Source organism: Stegodyphus dumicola, chromosome X1 (genome assembly GCF_044657685.1).
Source record: "Stegodyphus dumicola isolate Sdum_Otavi_A_Nest chromosome X1, ASM4465768v1".
NCBI lineage: Eukaryota > Metazoa > Arthropoda > Arachnida > Araneae > Eresidae > Stegodyphus > Stegodyphus dumicola.
The window spans coordinates 246,340,554-246,356,535 of NC_140780.1; the positions used below are offsets into that span (position 1 = coordinate 246,340,554).

Consider the following 15,982-nt stretch of genomic DNA (forward strand, 5'->3'; position numbering starts at 1 on the left):
ATTAGGAATGTATTCGCTTGCAAACATCTTTTAAGTTTGATTCTGTAGCAAATAGTTGAGATGGAAACCTGATTTAATTCAGGCGAATTTTGCTAGCCTTGTCTAGTTTTTGTTTTGGTCAGTGTAGACTTAGGTTTAGTAGTGGCGGTTTTAAAATTTTATTATAAACGTCTAAATGAATTACGGACCTCTCTTTATTATCAAATGCACGTTTTATAAGATATCTTTATTTTCTGTAGAAAAATGCTGATATGGAATGGAAATTTGCGTGTTCAACACTATGGTTGAGTATTTTTGATAATCACAGTGTTGTGCCTCCACCGTTCAATTTAATACCATCTATGCATAGAATAACTCTATTATTACGTTGGATGATCTCAACAGTGAGAGGAACATATGATGATACGCCTGGAAAATTGTCATGGTCAGCAAAGGTAAGAGTTATTGCTTTTCTAGTTTGCCTCTCTTACAAACGTATATCATTTCTACTTCAAGTTCCCATTACTGTTATGGATGCATTATCAACTAATGAACATTCGATGCAAAAAGTTGCCACTAATTTATTATTTTCGTGATTGATAAAATGGGCGTGATTTATATAACATATATAAAGAAGTCGTAGTCTAAAAAAAATTTCATATTTATGGCCTAGGCTTTGTGTTCTCATTATCATTAATAATAGTAAGCAATACGCAAATTTCGGACTTAAAAGCCATATTTCCAAATTTGAAGAAACTGTTTTCTGAATATTTACTATATTTACTCGAAACCTAGCCCTCTTTTTTGCTATATTTTTGCTCTAAAATTGGATGGATCTGTAGGATATCTATAAATGGATATTTTAATGTGCAAAAATGTATCGTATGCTATAATTACACTTGAATAAACCCCACAGATAATTACCATATACACAAACTACATAAGTATAGCTATTATAATAGCCGCGACTAGTTGAGCGATTTTCCGTTACACCGGTCACTGGTATACCTGAAAATAAGATACTTGTTAACGCAACCACCTTGGAGCAGTTTGGTAGTATTTTACAGTTAACTGTGATCTATTCAAAGAGGTAAAAGTTAATTATAAGGTGCAAGTTTGTGGTTTTTCGCGAATATTTTTAGAAAGATTCCCAAGCTATCGATATTTATCCCAAGTCGACAGACGTTATAACCATATGAAAAGAAAACTAACTATAGAAATTTGAAATAAGAATTTTAATTATTAAATAAGGATTACGTGATATATTGAAAAATAAAACATTTACATTCTTTAACAAATATTCCTGTAACATTTTTAAGTTGTTGTCCTCTACAAGTATACAAGCGATCTGTTTTCGCTTAAGAAACAGACAAATGTAGAGACTTGGATATCGTGCAAACCTCGGAAATACCGGCTATTTACTAAACGCATCTTCTCGTTTCTCGCTTTTGATATTTTGCGGCAAAATCTTCCTTCCTGCAGAAATTTTACCGTAGTTTCTTTCATTGTTAGAAATTTCTACAAGCGAATATTTTAAAATTAATCTAATTCAAAAAATATCATGATCTGTTTTTAAAAACTGTTGGAATATAGAATGCAACAAAAATATCGCATAATGAAATGGCAACATTGCTTGATTTGAAGGATTGTTATCAACATGGTTGTCTGAAGAATGTTACCTCATCGTTGCTAGAGTTTGGCTTATTCTGGAAAATTTGGCGACTTCTACTAAGGTGGCTGCAATAACACTTTAGTACCGAAAACAAATAAATAAAAATGTATCGTTAATTTTCCTAATATTTCTTCTATACCATAGTAAAATATTGCATTTAATTAGGTAACTTCCTTTTTATTCTAATGAGAAACAAGTAATTCTAATCAGAACTATACTCCCATCAAATTTTCACCTACATTCTTAGTTCTTAAAATGTTTCCTAAAATGTAAAAAAAGAGTCTTATTTTTGAGCAAGTTCAGTATTTTAAGTCTGTGCAGCTTAATTAGCATTAATCGGGTTTTTGCCCTGAAGTAGTAAAATTAATATATGGAAAAAATAAGTTCGGAAGTATAATTTTCTGTGTAAATTCTTTAATATTTGCGTATAAAAGACGGTAGTGTATTATCAACTTTGAAAATTTTGTGTTTAAATTTTAAGACAAAAATATCCCTGGCATAATAAATTTAATATGCTTATATATATTGTGGTTTTATACATAATAAAATCATTACTTTATTAAAATAACGGGTGGCTTTTGCACAACTTTTACCAAGCTTGAAACCTTGTAAAACTCCAATACAAAGAGAAACTGTAATATAGAAATGCTAACTGTAACACAAAAAGTAAATTCCAATATAAGTTATGTGTAAGTAAAAAGATCTGTTTAGTTACAAATTTTTAGTAATTTGAAATAATCGTTTTAGCGTTGCTGTTACTGGGATTCGGAAGCAGGTCATCCTTCACAGAAGGAACAAGAAGAAAAATATGAGGTAAGATGAATAGCAATTACATTGTTCTTCATTTAGAAACATCTCCAGGTTATTTTATTTAGTGTTTTATTTTTTCCACTGAAAAAATAATTATTTCCATTTGCAGCTGCATTAAAAATCTTAATTGGAGAGATAGACTTGATCTTTACAAAACAAAATGTACTTGTTCCCTTTGTATAATTTTTTGGCTCATTTTTAACTCATCATTAATTTTGCAAAATGCACGAAATTTTAGGAGTTGGTTATTTTTAATGCAGTCATAACCCGGTTAGAAAGTATATTACGTCTTATATTTGTGGCTTGTCTCAGGAAAAATGGATCAAGGAAAATGAATCATTTTTCAAGTATTATCTATCATTCATTTCAAAAACTGGATTAAAACATATGTACGTAGAAACATGTTTTTATGATAAAGTACTCTAAAAACCTCTGAATAATCCTTATGTCAGCGAAATAATAGTAAATGTTTGAAATATTAGTTTTATCGGTTGGCAAAATAGCAGTTTAAAGCATAAAAAATCTTGCAAATGCTGGAAGTAGTGTCCTACTTTCAACATTTGCAAGATGAACTAGTTTGGTTCTAAACACCAAATGAAGATGATTGCTGTGACATGATGCAAACTCATAATTTGTAAGTTCATAAGTAAAATTAATCTACCACTTAATTCAATAGATTAGAAAGGTTTTACTTGGCTCATGATGATCTGGTGAGCTACTCAGAGTAAGTGCCCATGGTTTACATTAATTCTTTATTTATCACAATATAATGGAGGACAATTTACCTCTCTTGACGATACAAAACACACGTTAGCTACAGCAACATAAAAGCAATAACACTTCTGGCGTTTTTGAGCCATCTATCCCTGGGCAATATGTTCAGCAGGAAACTTAAAATTCCTCAAAAGTTCGTTGAGAGTTCTAGAGTTCATAGCAGTTGCAGAGGTCTCCTAATGATAGCTCCATGCTTGAGTCACACAGTGTATGCATGGGTACAGCCATCAGTCGAGGATGCATTTATCAAAAACCAAAGGTATTTTCTCCAAGTTATATGGCCCGATTGACTAATCGTGATTGATGAGCAAGTTCAGCATCTTTTTCATATTCTATTCAGTAAATCTTCTTGGTACCTTCTTATTTTCAAACGTTGGCATTGCCACAAGAACTAATATCTTTACTTGTTTGATGAAGAGTCTGTAATCATCGTCCGATCAAAAAATGGCCAGGTGATATCGGTTCGGATTCGTTTGCATCACTGATTGCCTCTGTCTTTATTAATACAGCTTTGAGTTTCTGAAATGAAACTAATGTTCTTCCTAGAATTCTCGGAGACATCTTAATCGACCTCACTAAGCGTTCCCAATAGCCACTCAACAAGCAGTCCTTTCGACAATAAATTTCCGTTTGATAAATAACTTCCGAAAGAAATTTTGCACTTTGTCTTCATTGATTTTCATAAACAGATTCAGCTGTCGATTTGCCTTGTGGAATGTCTTCGCATAACCACTTTAATCTGTGCCTTCCCTTTAACCAGTGTTTCTGCTACCCTTCCATGCTTTAATCCTTCAAGGAAATTTTGAATAAGATCAGAAAAATGACGACAACTTGCCAACAAAACTGAATGTGCTTCTTGAAAGGAAATCATAGCAAACTGAAGACATCCTAGAAGTAAAGTTCTTTTGAATTTGGAATAGTATTAAATGATTTAATGTCAGAATTTGTTGGCACTGGTTTTCCTTTGGTTAAAGACAAATATTCTTGAGGAACATACTTCATTAGCGTACTTTTAATTCAGGTTCAGCCAACTGAAGTTTCTTTGCAGTTAAGTAGCCATTTTCCTGTTGTGCGGATTCTTCACCATGTCTAGATCCAAGCTGTCATTCGTAGCACTCTGTTAATGTTGCTGAATTTTTGTACGTCAAAAACAGTTTCTAATTCAGTTCCTACGAAGAAATTAGAATTCCTTCATTTCATATTCAACCAAATGAGAAATTTCATCACTAGGTTGTTGCCAATAGTATTAATCTTTCCTCAACCAGGGGATTCATTCCATCAGATTTCCTTGTCCTTCAGAGAAGCCAGGCTGTCTGCTCTAGACAGCAAATATATAGGGTTTTATTTTCAAAAACAGTGATCACACCAATATGAATTAGAAAGAGTTCTTAGTTTTTCAAATAGTAAAGAATGGTTATGGAATCAAACCAGGTATAAAATTATTTTCTTTTGCAAGCTGCAATTTGTTTTGATTGTACTGAAATAATCTGGCTGCTACAAGAGCTGCAAGAAGTTCTAATCTTGCACTGTATTCTCAAGCATTGGTGTAACCCTTGATCTTGAGGCGACTAAAATTGAATTGGGTTTTACATGTGAATCACTGTAACATAATAGATCACAAAAACGTAGGCTCTTTTCTGCAAAAGAATGAAGTTGACAGTTAGTTAATTTGTCTATTTCCTTTAATGCAAATAAAAACCGCAGAAATTTATCTTCGCTCAGGTATTGGAGTTTTTCACAGCAATCGCGATATATTTTCGCCAAAAACGGAATTGGTAATACGGGATTATCCTTGTTCAGTCTTTTCCAGATTTCTTGAAATATTATTTTAGCTCTAACCCTGAATGGCGAAATCAGTCCATTTGGATCAAATATCTTTCAGTTCAGGAGCTTCTTATCAGAACAGTTTTTATCACGCCTCTCTTCAAAGATTTAAATTCATAGGCTTCATATCATATCTTCGTATTCATTATTTTCTCCGTATTAATACTTCTAATATTTAGAAGTATTAATATTCTAATATTTAGAAGTAGAATCTCAGCAGTGTCCAAGGATCTTACAGAACGAAGTATCAGAAACAGTTTTCTCACTGAATATATTTTGAAGTAGCTTTATGTTTGTTCACCACTTTATCATATTTAATCTTCCTTCTAAGATAAATTTCATCTAAGGTGCTTTAAAGGTATATTCTTATTCTTGCAAACTGTGTATAAAATCAGAGAAGTGTAATTTATCATTCAATGAAGTGGAACATGGCGGAGTTATGCTTTTCGTACTTTTTGTTTTGTATTGTTTCACTGTTGCATTTAGTAAGATTTAACTCGGTCTTAGTAAATAACTGACCCACTCCATTCGTAGAATTTCTGGTTCCCCATTCGTATCATTTTTAACCCAGAGAAATCAAAAAGCGTACTGAGATAATACTCTCTGCAGTAAGCTACCTTCAATATCAGTTGTCAAGACGACTCCCTTCAATCTAAATTGCAAAAGCAATGCAATCTGGCTTTAATTTCGGACCTGTATTCCGACACTAATTTAAGGAAAAAGAATGCGTCAAAAACGATTCTGATTGTTTGTTTAATTTATCTTCACGAATTACTGCTTTATGACGCGTATAATAAATTTAATTTTTATTCACATTTAAATCATATTTCTGAGCTCAAACATTTCTAAATGATATATAACTCTTTCTATTTTGGAATCTAGCTGGAAGTTCTGATTAGTTTTCCCTTCTGATTTTTTTAATTATTACAAATTGTCATCATCAGTGTTGCCTCACTTTAATGTAACTGTTATTTTTTCCACAATGTTAAAGAAGTTCTAATACACTTTCTTTTACTAACTTCTCTAATTCATTAGGTTCTGCCGTTTTCAACTGCAATAACTCTCAGTTATTTGGGTACCATAAAACTAAATTTCAGTCAACTCAATTCATACAATAGAGAACTCTCACCTGATTCTTGATGCTCTGCTGAGATTTTTAGAGTTAGTAACTGAAAATGATTAACATATTAATTCTTTATTTGTCGCCATGTAATGGAGCACAATTTTACTGTTTTGACGATACACAACACCCTTACCTGCATCGAAACACTGAGTAAGTTAAAACAGTTATAGTATCTCAGCGCAATGTATAGATTGTGCAGCAATTTATAAAATCTTAAAAGGAATTGAATGTTTTAGATAAAGTATTTGAAAATTTTCTTTTAGACGTAATATTAGTCTGTGCTTACAGTGTCTACAGGGGGTTAGTTTTTAAAATAAAAAGTGTTGAGACTTATGAATAACAATCACGAATTGAATGTAAAAATAATAACTTCATACGAAACATCATAACAGTCGAAGAAACGCAACATGTTAAAGATAAAATTTCGATTTATATGTAAAAGAAAAATTAACAACGAAACGTGTGATACTGAGAAAAGAGTGATTGCATATATTATAATTTCCCTGTATTTAACATATCTACAGTACGTATATTTGCACAAATGTTTTAGAATAGATTTTGTTTTTGTTAAAGATTACGTTTATCCTTAAAATTGTTTGCAGAATATAAAACTTGATTAAAAAAGTATTGACTTTGGTCATTAATTAAAAATTAAAGTTTTATTCATTTGTAACTTGACTACTTTGTTTAGTACGGCATATCGAACATTCCCGACAAGGGCAGTTAACGTACTTGCGAGAATTCCACTACTGCACCTGCAGTCTATAGTTCATGCATTAAGAATAATGGAAGACGCCATAACATGGAATATCTCATTTGCTTGCATGGACTATGAGGGTGGTTTCTGTATTATCCTTCCTAATTTGATATAAAAATCATCTACAGCACTCGAGCCACACTGGAGACCACAGCAGTCTATACCGACTGATTTAAAAGGAGAGCTAGGTATGGGTAATGACTACTGTGTTATGAATATTGACACAGTGGTAATGTCATGGGCAAGGAAACTCAACAGCAGCAATTCAATCTTTCAGGCTAAACTCTTAAATTTAATTAAATTAAAATTTTCACCTGTTAACAACATTTACACAATTTCTACTTATAGTCTACTAGCCATCATCTCTCGCAGAAAAAATGTTCTCATAAGAAAGATGCAGAAACAATTCACTGACATGCCACTTAGCCTTATCCGAAATTGTGGTAAATTCCAGCTCATAATAGTATCACCCGGAAGGAAAAAGCTGATATGATTGCCAAAATAAAAGCCATTGAGCCTCATGTAAACATACCATTTGTGCCACTTATAGGCTCGGACCTAAAGGCTGAATGAAGAACTTATCAAACACTGCAGCTCTTTGGAGAACTGAAACTAGTATAGGAAGATGGGTACATCAATTGGTCTTCAAAATTTGAAAACAGCTTAATCAGTGGTTCTTCGCACTTTAGTCAGCATTTAATTGGTGATGGCCTATTTATGAGCTACCTTCATATTTTCGGCCTTGGTGATAATGACCAGTGTGCTTGTAGTTCAGTTGCCCCCAGACCACCAACCGATATCTGCAAAATGCAAATTTAACAGCATAGGCAGACAATACATTTAGAAATGCTCTTGTTCCCAAATTCACGTGTGGATATATATACATAGGAATTCTATTTTCACCATTCTGGATAAAATGACTTCCTGGAAACAATATCGTTGGCTGTAACCTCCTTATATTTTTTCTCTCTCTCTTAAATCTGTTATCGCAAAAGTTTTTTTTTGCCAGTTAATTAGTATTAACTCACTTACATTGTAATATCTGTTAGGTTCTACTGATGTAATTTTGTTTTGTATAATTTAATGTGATTCTTTCTGCCATTAATTTTTTTAATATCATATGTTCGCCCTCTCATTTGCATCCTCACTTTTCTGTACATGTGTAAGATTTTTTACGGCTGCAATTTTACATTGTCATTTTTAGGATATCTTTTCCTTCTATGTTTTCTAATTATGCTGTATATATGTTACCGTGAAACACCGAAATTGGAGAATGTCGACTTTCACCGGAGAATGTCAACATTTACCAAATACGTCGGTGAAAGGTCGAATATTTCTTTACATTCTTGTACATTTGGACCCTCACCGGTGTATGTCTACAATCACAGATATGCTGTGGTGTAGGTCGAAAAGAGAGGAGTATATGTACACGCTGTCATTGAAAAAGGAAGTGTTCCATAAATAAATGCAGTTGTAAAAGCAAGGGCCTCTTGTGCAATTTAAAGTGTCACAGTAGTTTAAGTTGTTGCAATAAATAAGATTTGAATGACATAATTTGGTAAATTTATAACTTCTATTATTTTCCTTTCTCATTTTGAATGTACTGTGTGTTTTAAGTTCTTATATTCTTAAGTTCTTATTCTGAGTTTCAAGTGCGTTTTTTCGCGAATGAATTACGGAGAAGGAAATATAATATTCTTATATGTTCAACATTCACCATTAGTACATGGTAAATAGAGAAAAATAAAGGGTTTTGTATACCCTTCTTGTGTATCCTGTCTACTTCCCACAGTTTTGAACATAGCTTTAGTAAGCTCTCTGTTCCGAGTCAGGTCCTTGCATGTTTCCGAAGAAGGTAAGACGGAACAATTGAACCTGATACGGTGAAAGTCGACATTCTCCAGATTTCGGTGTTTCACCGTAACATATGCACATTTCTGAATTTACTAATTTTGTGTTTATCATAATACTACAAGGTGCCATTTAATTCTTATCTCTTTGTATCTTATATAAGTGTATGTCTTCATTGGGTATTATCTGCCAGGCTTATAATGTACGTTATCTTATTCAGTGAGGCTCTGTATTTTATAACTGTAGTTCGCTCTATATACCATTCTGCTTATAATTAGTGCAAGTGTGTCACAACTCTACTACTGTGTATTTATCTAATTGTATTGCACCAGGTGCACGCTAACTAAACTTTATGTAGCTTTTTTTCCTTTTTCTGTCCTGTATATTCCATTCCGCCCATTTCAACCATTAATTGTTAGGAATTTTTCACAACTTGGTTCAGTTGCCTAATTCACTTTTCATATTTGGAATATGTATTCTCAAAGATACTGTAAATATACTGGAACATGTATTCTCAAAGATACTTTTCTCAAAGATACTGTTCCAGGCATGTATATCTTAAGCATTGCATAAAAGACAGTTATAACAGTGGAGCTTTTCGACTGATATTCGAACGCTCCAGTATATCGTCTTCCCCATTATTGGTGAAAAGGAAAGGTGTAACACAAGGGAAAGCTATAATAATGAGTTTAGGTGGAGATTGAACTTTTGTTTTGCAGTGTTATCCTTAACAAAGTGGCAAAGGAAGAAATACTGGGCGCCTAATCTACAGCGATATCACATGTCTACAAATTACCTATTGTGGAGACACTACTGTTATTTCTGGCGTTTAATAAGTATATGCTCACAATACCCTTTGCTTGTCATCAGATTCCACGAACTTTCACTCTTGGAATTTTTACTCGGGAAAAGATAAATAGCTAGAGTAAAGCATGGTATTTGGTACTACATTTATGCGTACCTTGTAGAATATTTTAATTTAAAAGCTGTTAATCTTTAATAGTCTCATAAAGGAAGCAAAATAAATTATCAAAAAAAATTTAATAAAGTAAAAACCTACAAAAGAGGAGAAAACACTTTCAAAGTAAAATATTTTCAGTGGAAAAAAAAAAGCTATTAAAAAAGGCTGTTTATGTATTAGAATAGGACGATACACTTTCAAGAAAAATCATTACAGGAGCGAGTTATACAATTCATAAATTTAAAAAATAATAGAGTGAGGCTCCTAAAATCCGAAAATGATACATTTTTTATTGTTAGAATGAGTAATGAGAGTTAGAATATTTATCAAGAAAGACAAAGTTAGAACTATTCATTAAATATCTACTCACAATGCACTAAATAAATTTAAAAATGCCCATGATGGAAATGGAAAGATATAGCAAATAAATGCTGTTCATTGTTGTAAAAATACAAAGAGACAGACAGATAAAAGCATTATAGTATAAGCATTATGAAAAGAAAGAAGATAAAAACCAAAACCGTAAAAGTGAAATATGTTTAATATTATATGCATTCAAATTTCAGTTTACTGATTTTTTAGTAAGATTTTGTTCACAGATTATTAATGAGACTAATATTCTATTTGCAGAAATTAATGGTGCAGTTAATTCGTCGTTATTTGCACTGCAGCAGTCTACAATACAAAAGTCAGGCTCTTCCAGATCTAACTACAGAATTCAAAGAAAGATTAAAAGAAGAAATAACCCAAGACTTGCAACGGTCCCTTAAGCTTCATAACAGAAAGTACACAAGAAGGAGGTTTGCTAAAAGTGCGCCTGCATGTGAAGTAGATAGTAGTTGCCACGAAAATGCATTATCAAAAAATACTCGTCATTAAATTACGACTTTTGAAAATTTTGTACAGTTAAAATACTCTTGCATATTTGTATTGTTATTTTGCTTTATTCACTAATGTGAAAATTTTTGTCTTAGATAGGGCATTAAATTTCCAATTATTTAAGAAATGGATTTGTCATTCATTCCAAGTTTTGTAAAATGGTACACACCATACATGAAGCTAAACTGCATTATAAACGCGACAGAAAATTTTATGTTATCTTTAAAATAATAATTTTTTTTAATTATATTAAAGTGAATAACGAAGGCAAAAAAGGCTTTCTGTGTTATAAAGTCTAGTTCTTTTAGAGATCATACAATATAGACTTTAAAGACTATTTAAGAGTTATCTTCTAGCCTTGTGAAACAAAAGTCAGAATAAGGGTGTATAAGACCCTTTTATTCGAACACAAACTTAAATTAACCAACTTGGGTTTACCCAAGCCAAACACTTCTGGCTTAACAGAAATGCATAACGATGAACAAATTCAAAATCTGGTAGATTAGCCTAATGGCTAACGGGGTAATTTAATGAGCAGGCAAGGGCTCTAGTTTGTAGAAAACCGGCGATACAAAGCCAAATGGCTAGAAGCACTCAACGCCTCTAAATCAGGTAGCTAATAATCCCAGCACAACGTGGCCTGAAATAGGCAGACACGCTCTAAAATTAACTTCCGGAACTCTTGCTTGAATAGCACTTCTTTCTACCTTAATCTGAATAAACGCTCGCTGTTTCATATACATTCTGGCATGAAGAGCCTGGCTGAAAGGAGAGTAATAGGAAAGTGCTAACTTAAAATGAACTACGAGTATTAGTTAAAAATAAATAGATAAACCTCACAGTGTATTTAAAAATGCAATACGCTCGTTGGTCTCCAGATCTTGAACTTATGATCAACTTTTAGAGTAACACTTTGTACTTAAAACTGCGAAAGTTAAGAGGGAATCCGGCTGGTATGGATATTATGCAAGCTTTTTCCGGCTAACCTGTCATAGTGAAAATGATTCAGAATGTTAATATATAGTATTAAATGGATGATACAAAATTGCTATATTAAGAAAAATGTTCGTATACCTGGAATGCATACTATTACAAAACGAATTTAACTAGAAAGCAATTATTAGAAGTATTTGTATGATAAATTATTTTACATTTTATGAAGCATAACAGTGAAGAAACAAGTATTAGAAACCAAACTAATGAGCTTTTGTTCTCACAATTTTTTTTTTTAGCTTTCGACTTTTGTCTATCAGCGACCGGGTATATTAGGTTAGGTTAGGATAAGTATAAGTGCAGGGGCCTGTAGTTTACCCTGAGTAAGTAGATAAAAATCTTTTACATTAGCTATCCAGATTAACATCGGCTTCCTTGTGCCGAGATGCTACTGTTGTTAGGTGCAACCGACATCTCAAGCTCTGCCACCGCTGGCAGTGTCATCAGTTGTTCTGTCTTATATTCGGACTTGTGCAGGTGGGGCATTTCCACTGCTGGCTGGATTATCCATTAAACATTGCATACACGCAACGGTTCATGGCTATAACAGGAAATACATTAAACTGTTGCTTAAGTAATATGTTAACCTGCTTGGGCTGGTGGCATTTAACTGTGTACAGTATGAATGCATGAATAGATTAGATTCGAACGCTGCCCATTACTTCTTCTGAGCACAATGCTAGAGGCTTGAACTAACTGCTTGGAAGAAAGATTTATATTTTATCCCAAGCGCGCAAGGTAAATACAAACCTATTCTTCTCCAGTCGTCCATGAAAGCATCTTTCTTGAAGTAGACAGCATTGAAAGCTTTGCCGTGATAAATTATCTAATTACCTACTTTGTCTTCGTAGATATTTCACTCACATTAATTTCAGCAGCATGCTTATAGATTCTCCTTTCTGCGCCAGACCAAATTCATTAACAGTCAAAGAAAGGGATAGCTACTTTCCCAAGAGAAAGCATGTCTTCGTTGAAGAAATTTTTTTAACGAACTATCACCCATTTTCAATACATATCAGGAAGTAAATGCATAGAATGCGAAGCAATTTTTTGTGGAAAATAAATTACTCAGTCCGGTTCATTGGGTTAGAAAAGTTTTAACTGTGAAAGAAGGCTGTTAACATATAAATGTATTGCTATACAAAGCGATTATCTTTAGTGTAAAAATTCGTAACGGAGCTTATTTAATTTTTCACGAGTATGATTAAAAGTTAATAAAATCTATATCTTTAGACATTTGAATGATGCATTAAATAGCTTCGGGAACTGCCAATTTGAGACCACTTGTCCAGGGAATAATTAAAATAAGACAGCTGCCGTGCGGTGTTCTAGAAAACGTAATGTCTCATTTCAGCTTTTCCTACTTCAGGCTTTCTAGAGATGTCATCAAAAGTTATGCGACTTCAGGACTTTTCTTTCCTTCTACAAGAGTTCGTGATGAGAGCATTAAAAATCGTGCCATTTCAACTCTTCTTTTATACTGTGAAAAATGTTTTTTTCCTTTAGCAAATAACTAATACTCCCGCCCCCTATAACAAAGGCCTCAAGAAGGCACATTACAATTAAAAGAGATGCGGAATGCTTACTAGACTGACTACACTGATACTACATTAAATTTGTTCTGATTATTGGCTATCATAAGTTTTAGGTATAAAACCCTCTCACTGTTTGCTTTAAATAAATTTGGAGATTTGCTCAGAAGCAGAAATTCAGGAATAAAATTCTCAGATTTCAAGCAATTCCGACACAAATTGTGCAACTAATTCTTAAGATACATATTCTGATTCACACATCATCATAGGCGTAATATGCACCCAACAATTTTCTGAGAATAGCACATCATCAGAAAATGAAAGATACAAAGAAACAAGCAGCGACATGTTGATTTTAAGTAAGGAAGCAGAAAAGTGTATGACTCATTCAGAGGAACTGTGTGAAAGGGATTAAAAAGTTTTATTTGAAATCTTATTTAGGGATTGGGTAAAAGGTATATGAATTGCTGCGTTATGTGAGATATTATGATGCTGACTGATTTTGAAATGGCACAGTTTAGATTGATTAGTTTCTATTTTTATGACAGAAAGGGGAAGTACTCAAATTAAAATGAAGAATAATGGCACTGTGGCAAAATTATAATTAATAGCGTGCTTTCATATTTTTTAATCTTACACGGGAATTAATTTCGAAATGACGTAGTTTAGATTGATATGTTATACAAAATTATTACTTTTAGGAAAGAAATTGGGAGTACCCAAATTAAAAGGAAGAATAAAAGACACTATTGCTTATTAAACCTAGAAGTTTGCTTTACTTAATTTTATCTTATATATATGTAAAATATAAAAAATACAATGGCTTTGCTCTACGCGAACAGGCAACCTCTAATTAACTTTACGCAATTTCAGGATCTTCCCTCTAGACTAGTACTTTCAAGAACATTCTGGCATGTTATGTAATCGCTGCTGTAAATGTAGAGTTTACGCCATTTTTCATCAGATTGCTTTTCTTCTTCTGCCGTTATAAGACCCTTGCTGCAGGCTTCTCGTCTTTCTTAGTTTGAATAGTATGAAGCTGTAAATTTAAAGTTAATCCTATTTAGTCTAAATTGCTATCGCGTATGTAATCTTGGAGAATCTAAAAGAATAATGATTTGCCATTTGAATTGAATATAAGTGTGGAATCAAAATAGATAACTTCTTCTGTGTCACCATTTCATGCCAAGCTTCATTCATGTGACCGACTGCCAAAATATTACATATATATATATACACTGACTACCAATAAGTATTTGGACACCTGTGATAGAAAAGAAAAACTAACTTTATTCAAAATCAATAGTTGGTAGAGCCTCCACGAGAGGTAATTACAGCGTGGACCCTCCAGGTCATACTTTCCACAAGTCTTTGTATGACAGCTAGTGGTATTTTCTTCCACTCGGCTTGGAGAAGACATAGAAGTTCCTTCACCGATTTTGCACGGGTAGTGCACCCCTGAATTCTGCGATGCAATTCGTCCCAGAGGTTCTCGATAGGGTTCAGGTCTGGACTCTGGGCAGGCCAGTCCATTCAATGAACTCCATTGGTACCTTACCAAGCCTTGGTTAACGTCGAAACATGACAACTGGCATTGTCGTCTTAAAAGTAACAGGGGTCCAACCCGTAATACTGCCACAACGTAGGAAGCACATTGTCATCCAAAATAGTGCAGTAGGCATCGGAGTTGAGCTTACCATGAATGGGGACCAAGGGTCCCAGCCTATACCAGGAGAAACACCCCCAGACCATAATTTCACCTCCGCCGAACTTGACTGTTGGCACAATGCATTCTGGCAGGAGACATTCTCCAGGTAGACGCCAGACCCAGACCCTGCCATCCGAGCGGTAAAGGGTGAACCTTGATTCGTCACTCCAGAGAATCCGTTTCCACTGATCTACGGTCCAATTTCGATGTGCTTTGCCCCCACATTAACCGAGCAGCGCGGTTGGACTTTGTGATCAAAGGCTTATGGACAGCAGCACGACCATGAAAACCAAGCAGATGTGCTTCCTTACGGATGGTATTCATTGAAATAATACTCCCGGATGCCTGTTGAAACTCCTCGCGGATGAGGGCCATCGGTTGGGTGCGGTTCTTCCGAATTTCTCTGGACAGCACTCGTCGGTCTCTATCTCCCAGTTTCGTTGTCTGCCGACTCGGGGCACATTCCGACAATCACCGCTCACCTTCCACTTCTTAATCACATAGGCCACTGTCGATTTTGGGTACTTCACATCGCTAGATATGTCCCTTAAGGATCGGCCACATTTGTGATACCGGATAATTATACCTTTCTCGAAATCAGAGAGCTCCGAACTGCGAGGCATCTTGCATGCTACTAAAGCCAATGCTGTTTCCTACACGATATATACCGGCAGAGTCCGTAACGTACCTTAGGACCGCAGATATCGTCAGTTGCATAGGTGTCCAAATACTTATTGGTAGTCAGTGTATAAATTTAACAAACATTTTCTATTCGTAAAAAGCAAATTTAAAGTAAATTAAAATTTAAATTTTAAATATAAAATTTTAATTGCAAACTAATAAATGATTAATTATTGCTGCGAACTAATCTACAATATCATTTAAATTCTAACAGCATATGTAAATTAAGTGCAAGAATCAAAATCCATGAATATTCCTTGCTTGCAGCAATGGCAAATTCCTTGCAGTATTGGCGCAAGAGAATTATTTAAATTTGATTAAACTGTACTATTTTTTTATGAAACGATATATATATATATATATATATATATATATATATATAATTGGTAAGCATCATAATATATATATATATATATATATATATATATGCCATATTTT

The 15,982-nt window shown here is 33.7% G+C and overlaps 1 protein-coding gene across 3 annotated transcripts in view; it reads left to right on the forward strand.

Moving 5' to 3' along the window:
- Positions 1–10,757, forward strand: part of LOC118203776 (short transient receptor potential channel 5-like) — a 66,127-nt gene extending 55,370 nt beyond the window's left edge. For all 3 annotated transcript variants that reach the window (XM_085807396.1, XM_085807397.1, XM_085807398.1), the window contains 3 exons: positions 240–434; positions 2,399–2,464; positions 10,382–10,757. In XM_085807396.1, the coding sequence (XP_085663522.1) occupies positions 240–434; positions 2,399–2,464; positions 10,382–10,630 (510 nt within the window). In that variant the 3' untranslated portion in view covers positions 10,631–10,757. The remainder of the gene's footprint in view (positions 1–239; positions 435–2,398; positions 2,465–10,381) is intronic.
- Positions 10,758–15,982: the final 5,225 nt, after the last annotated feature.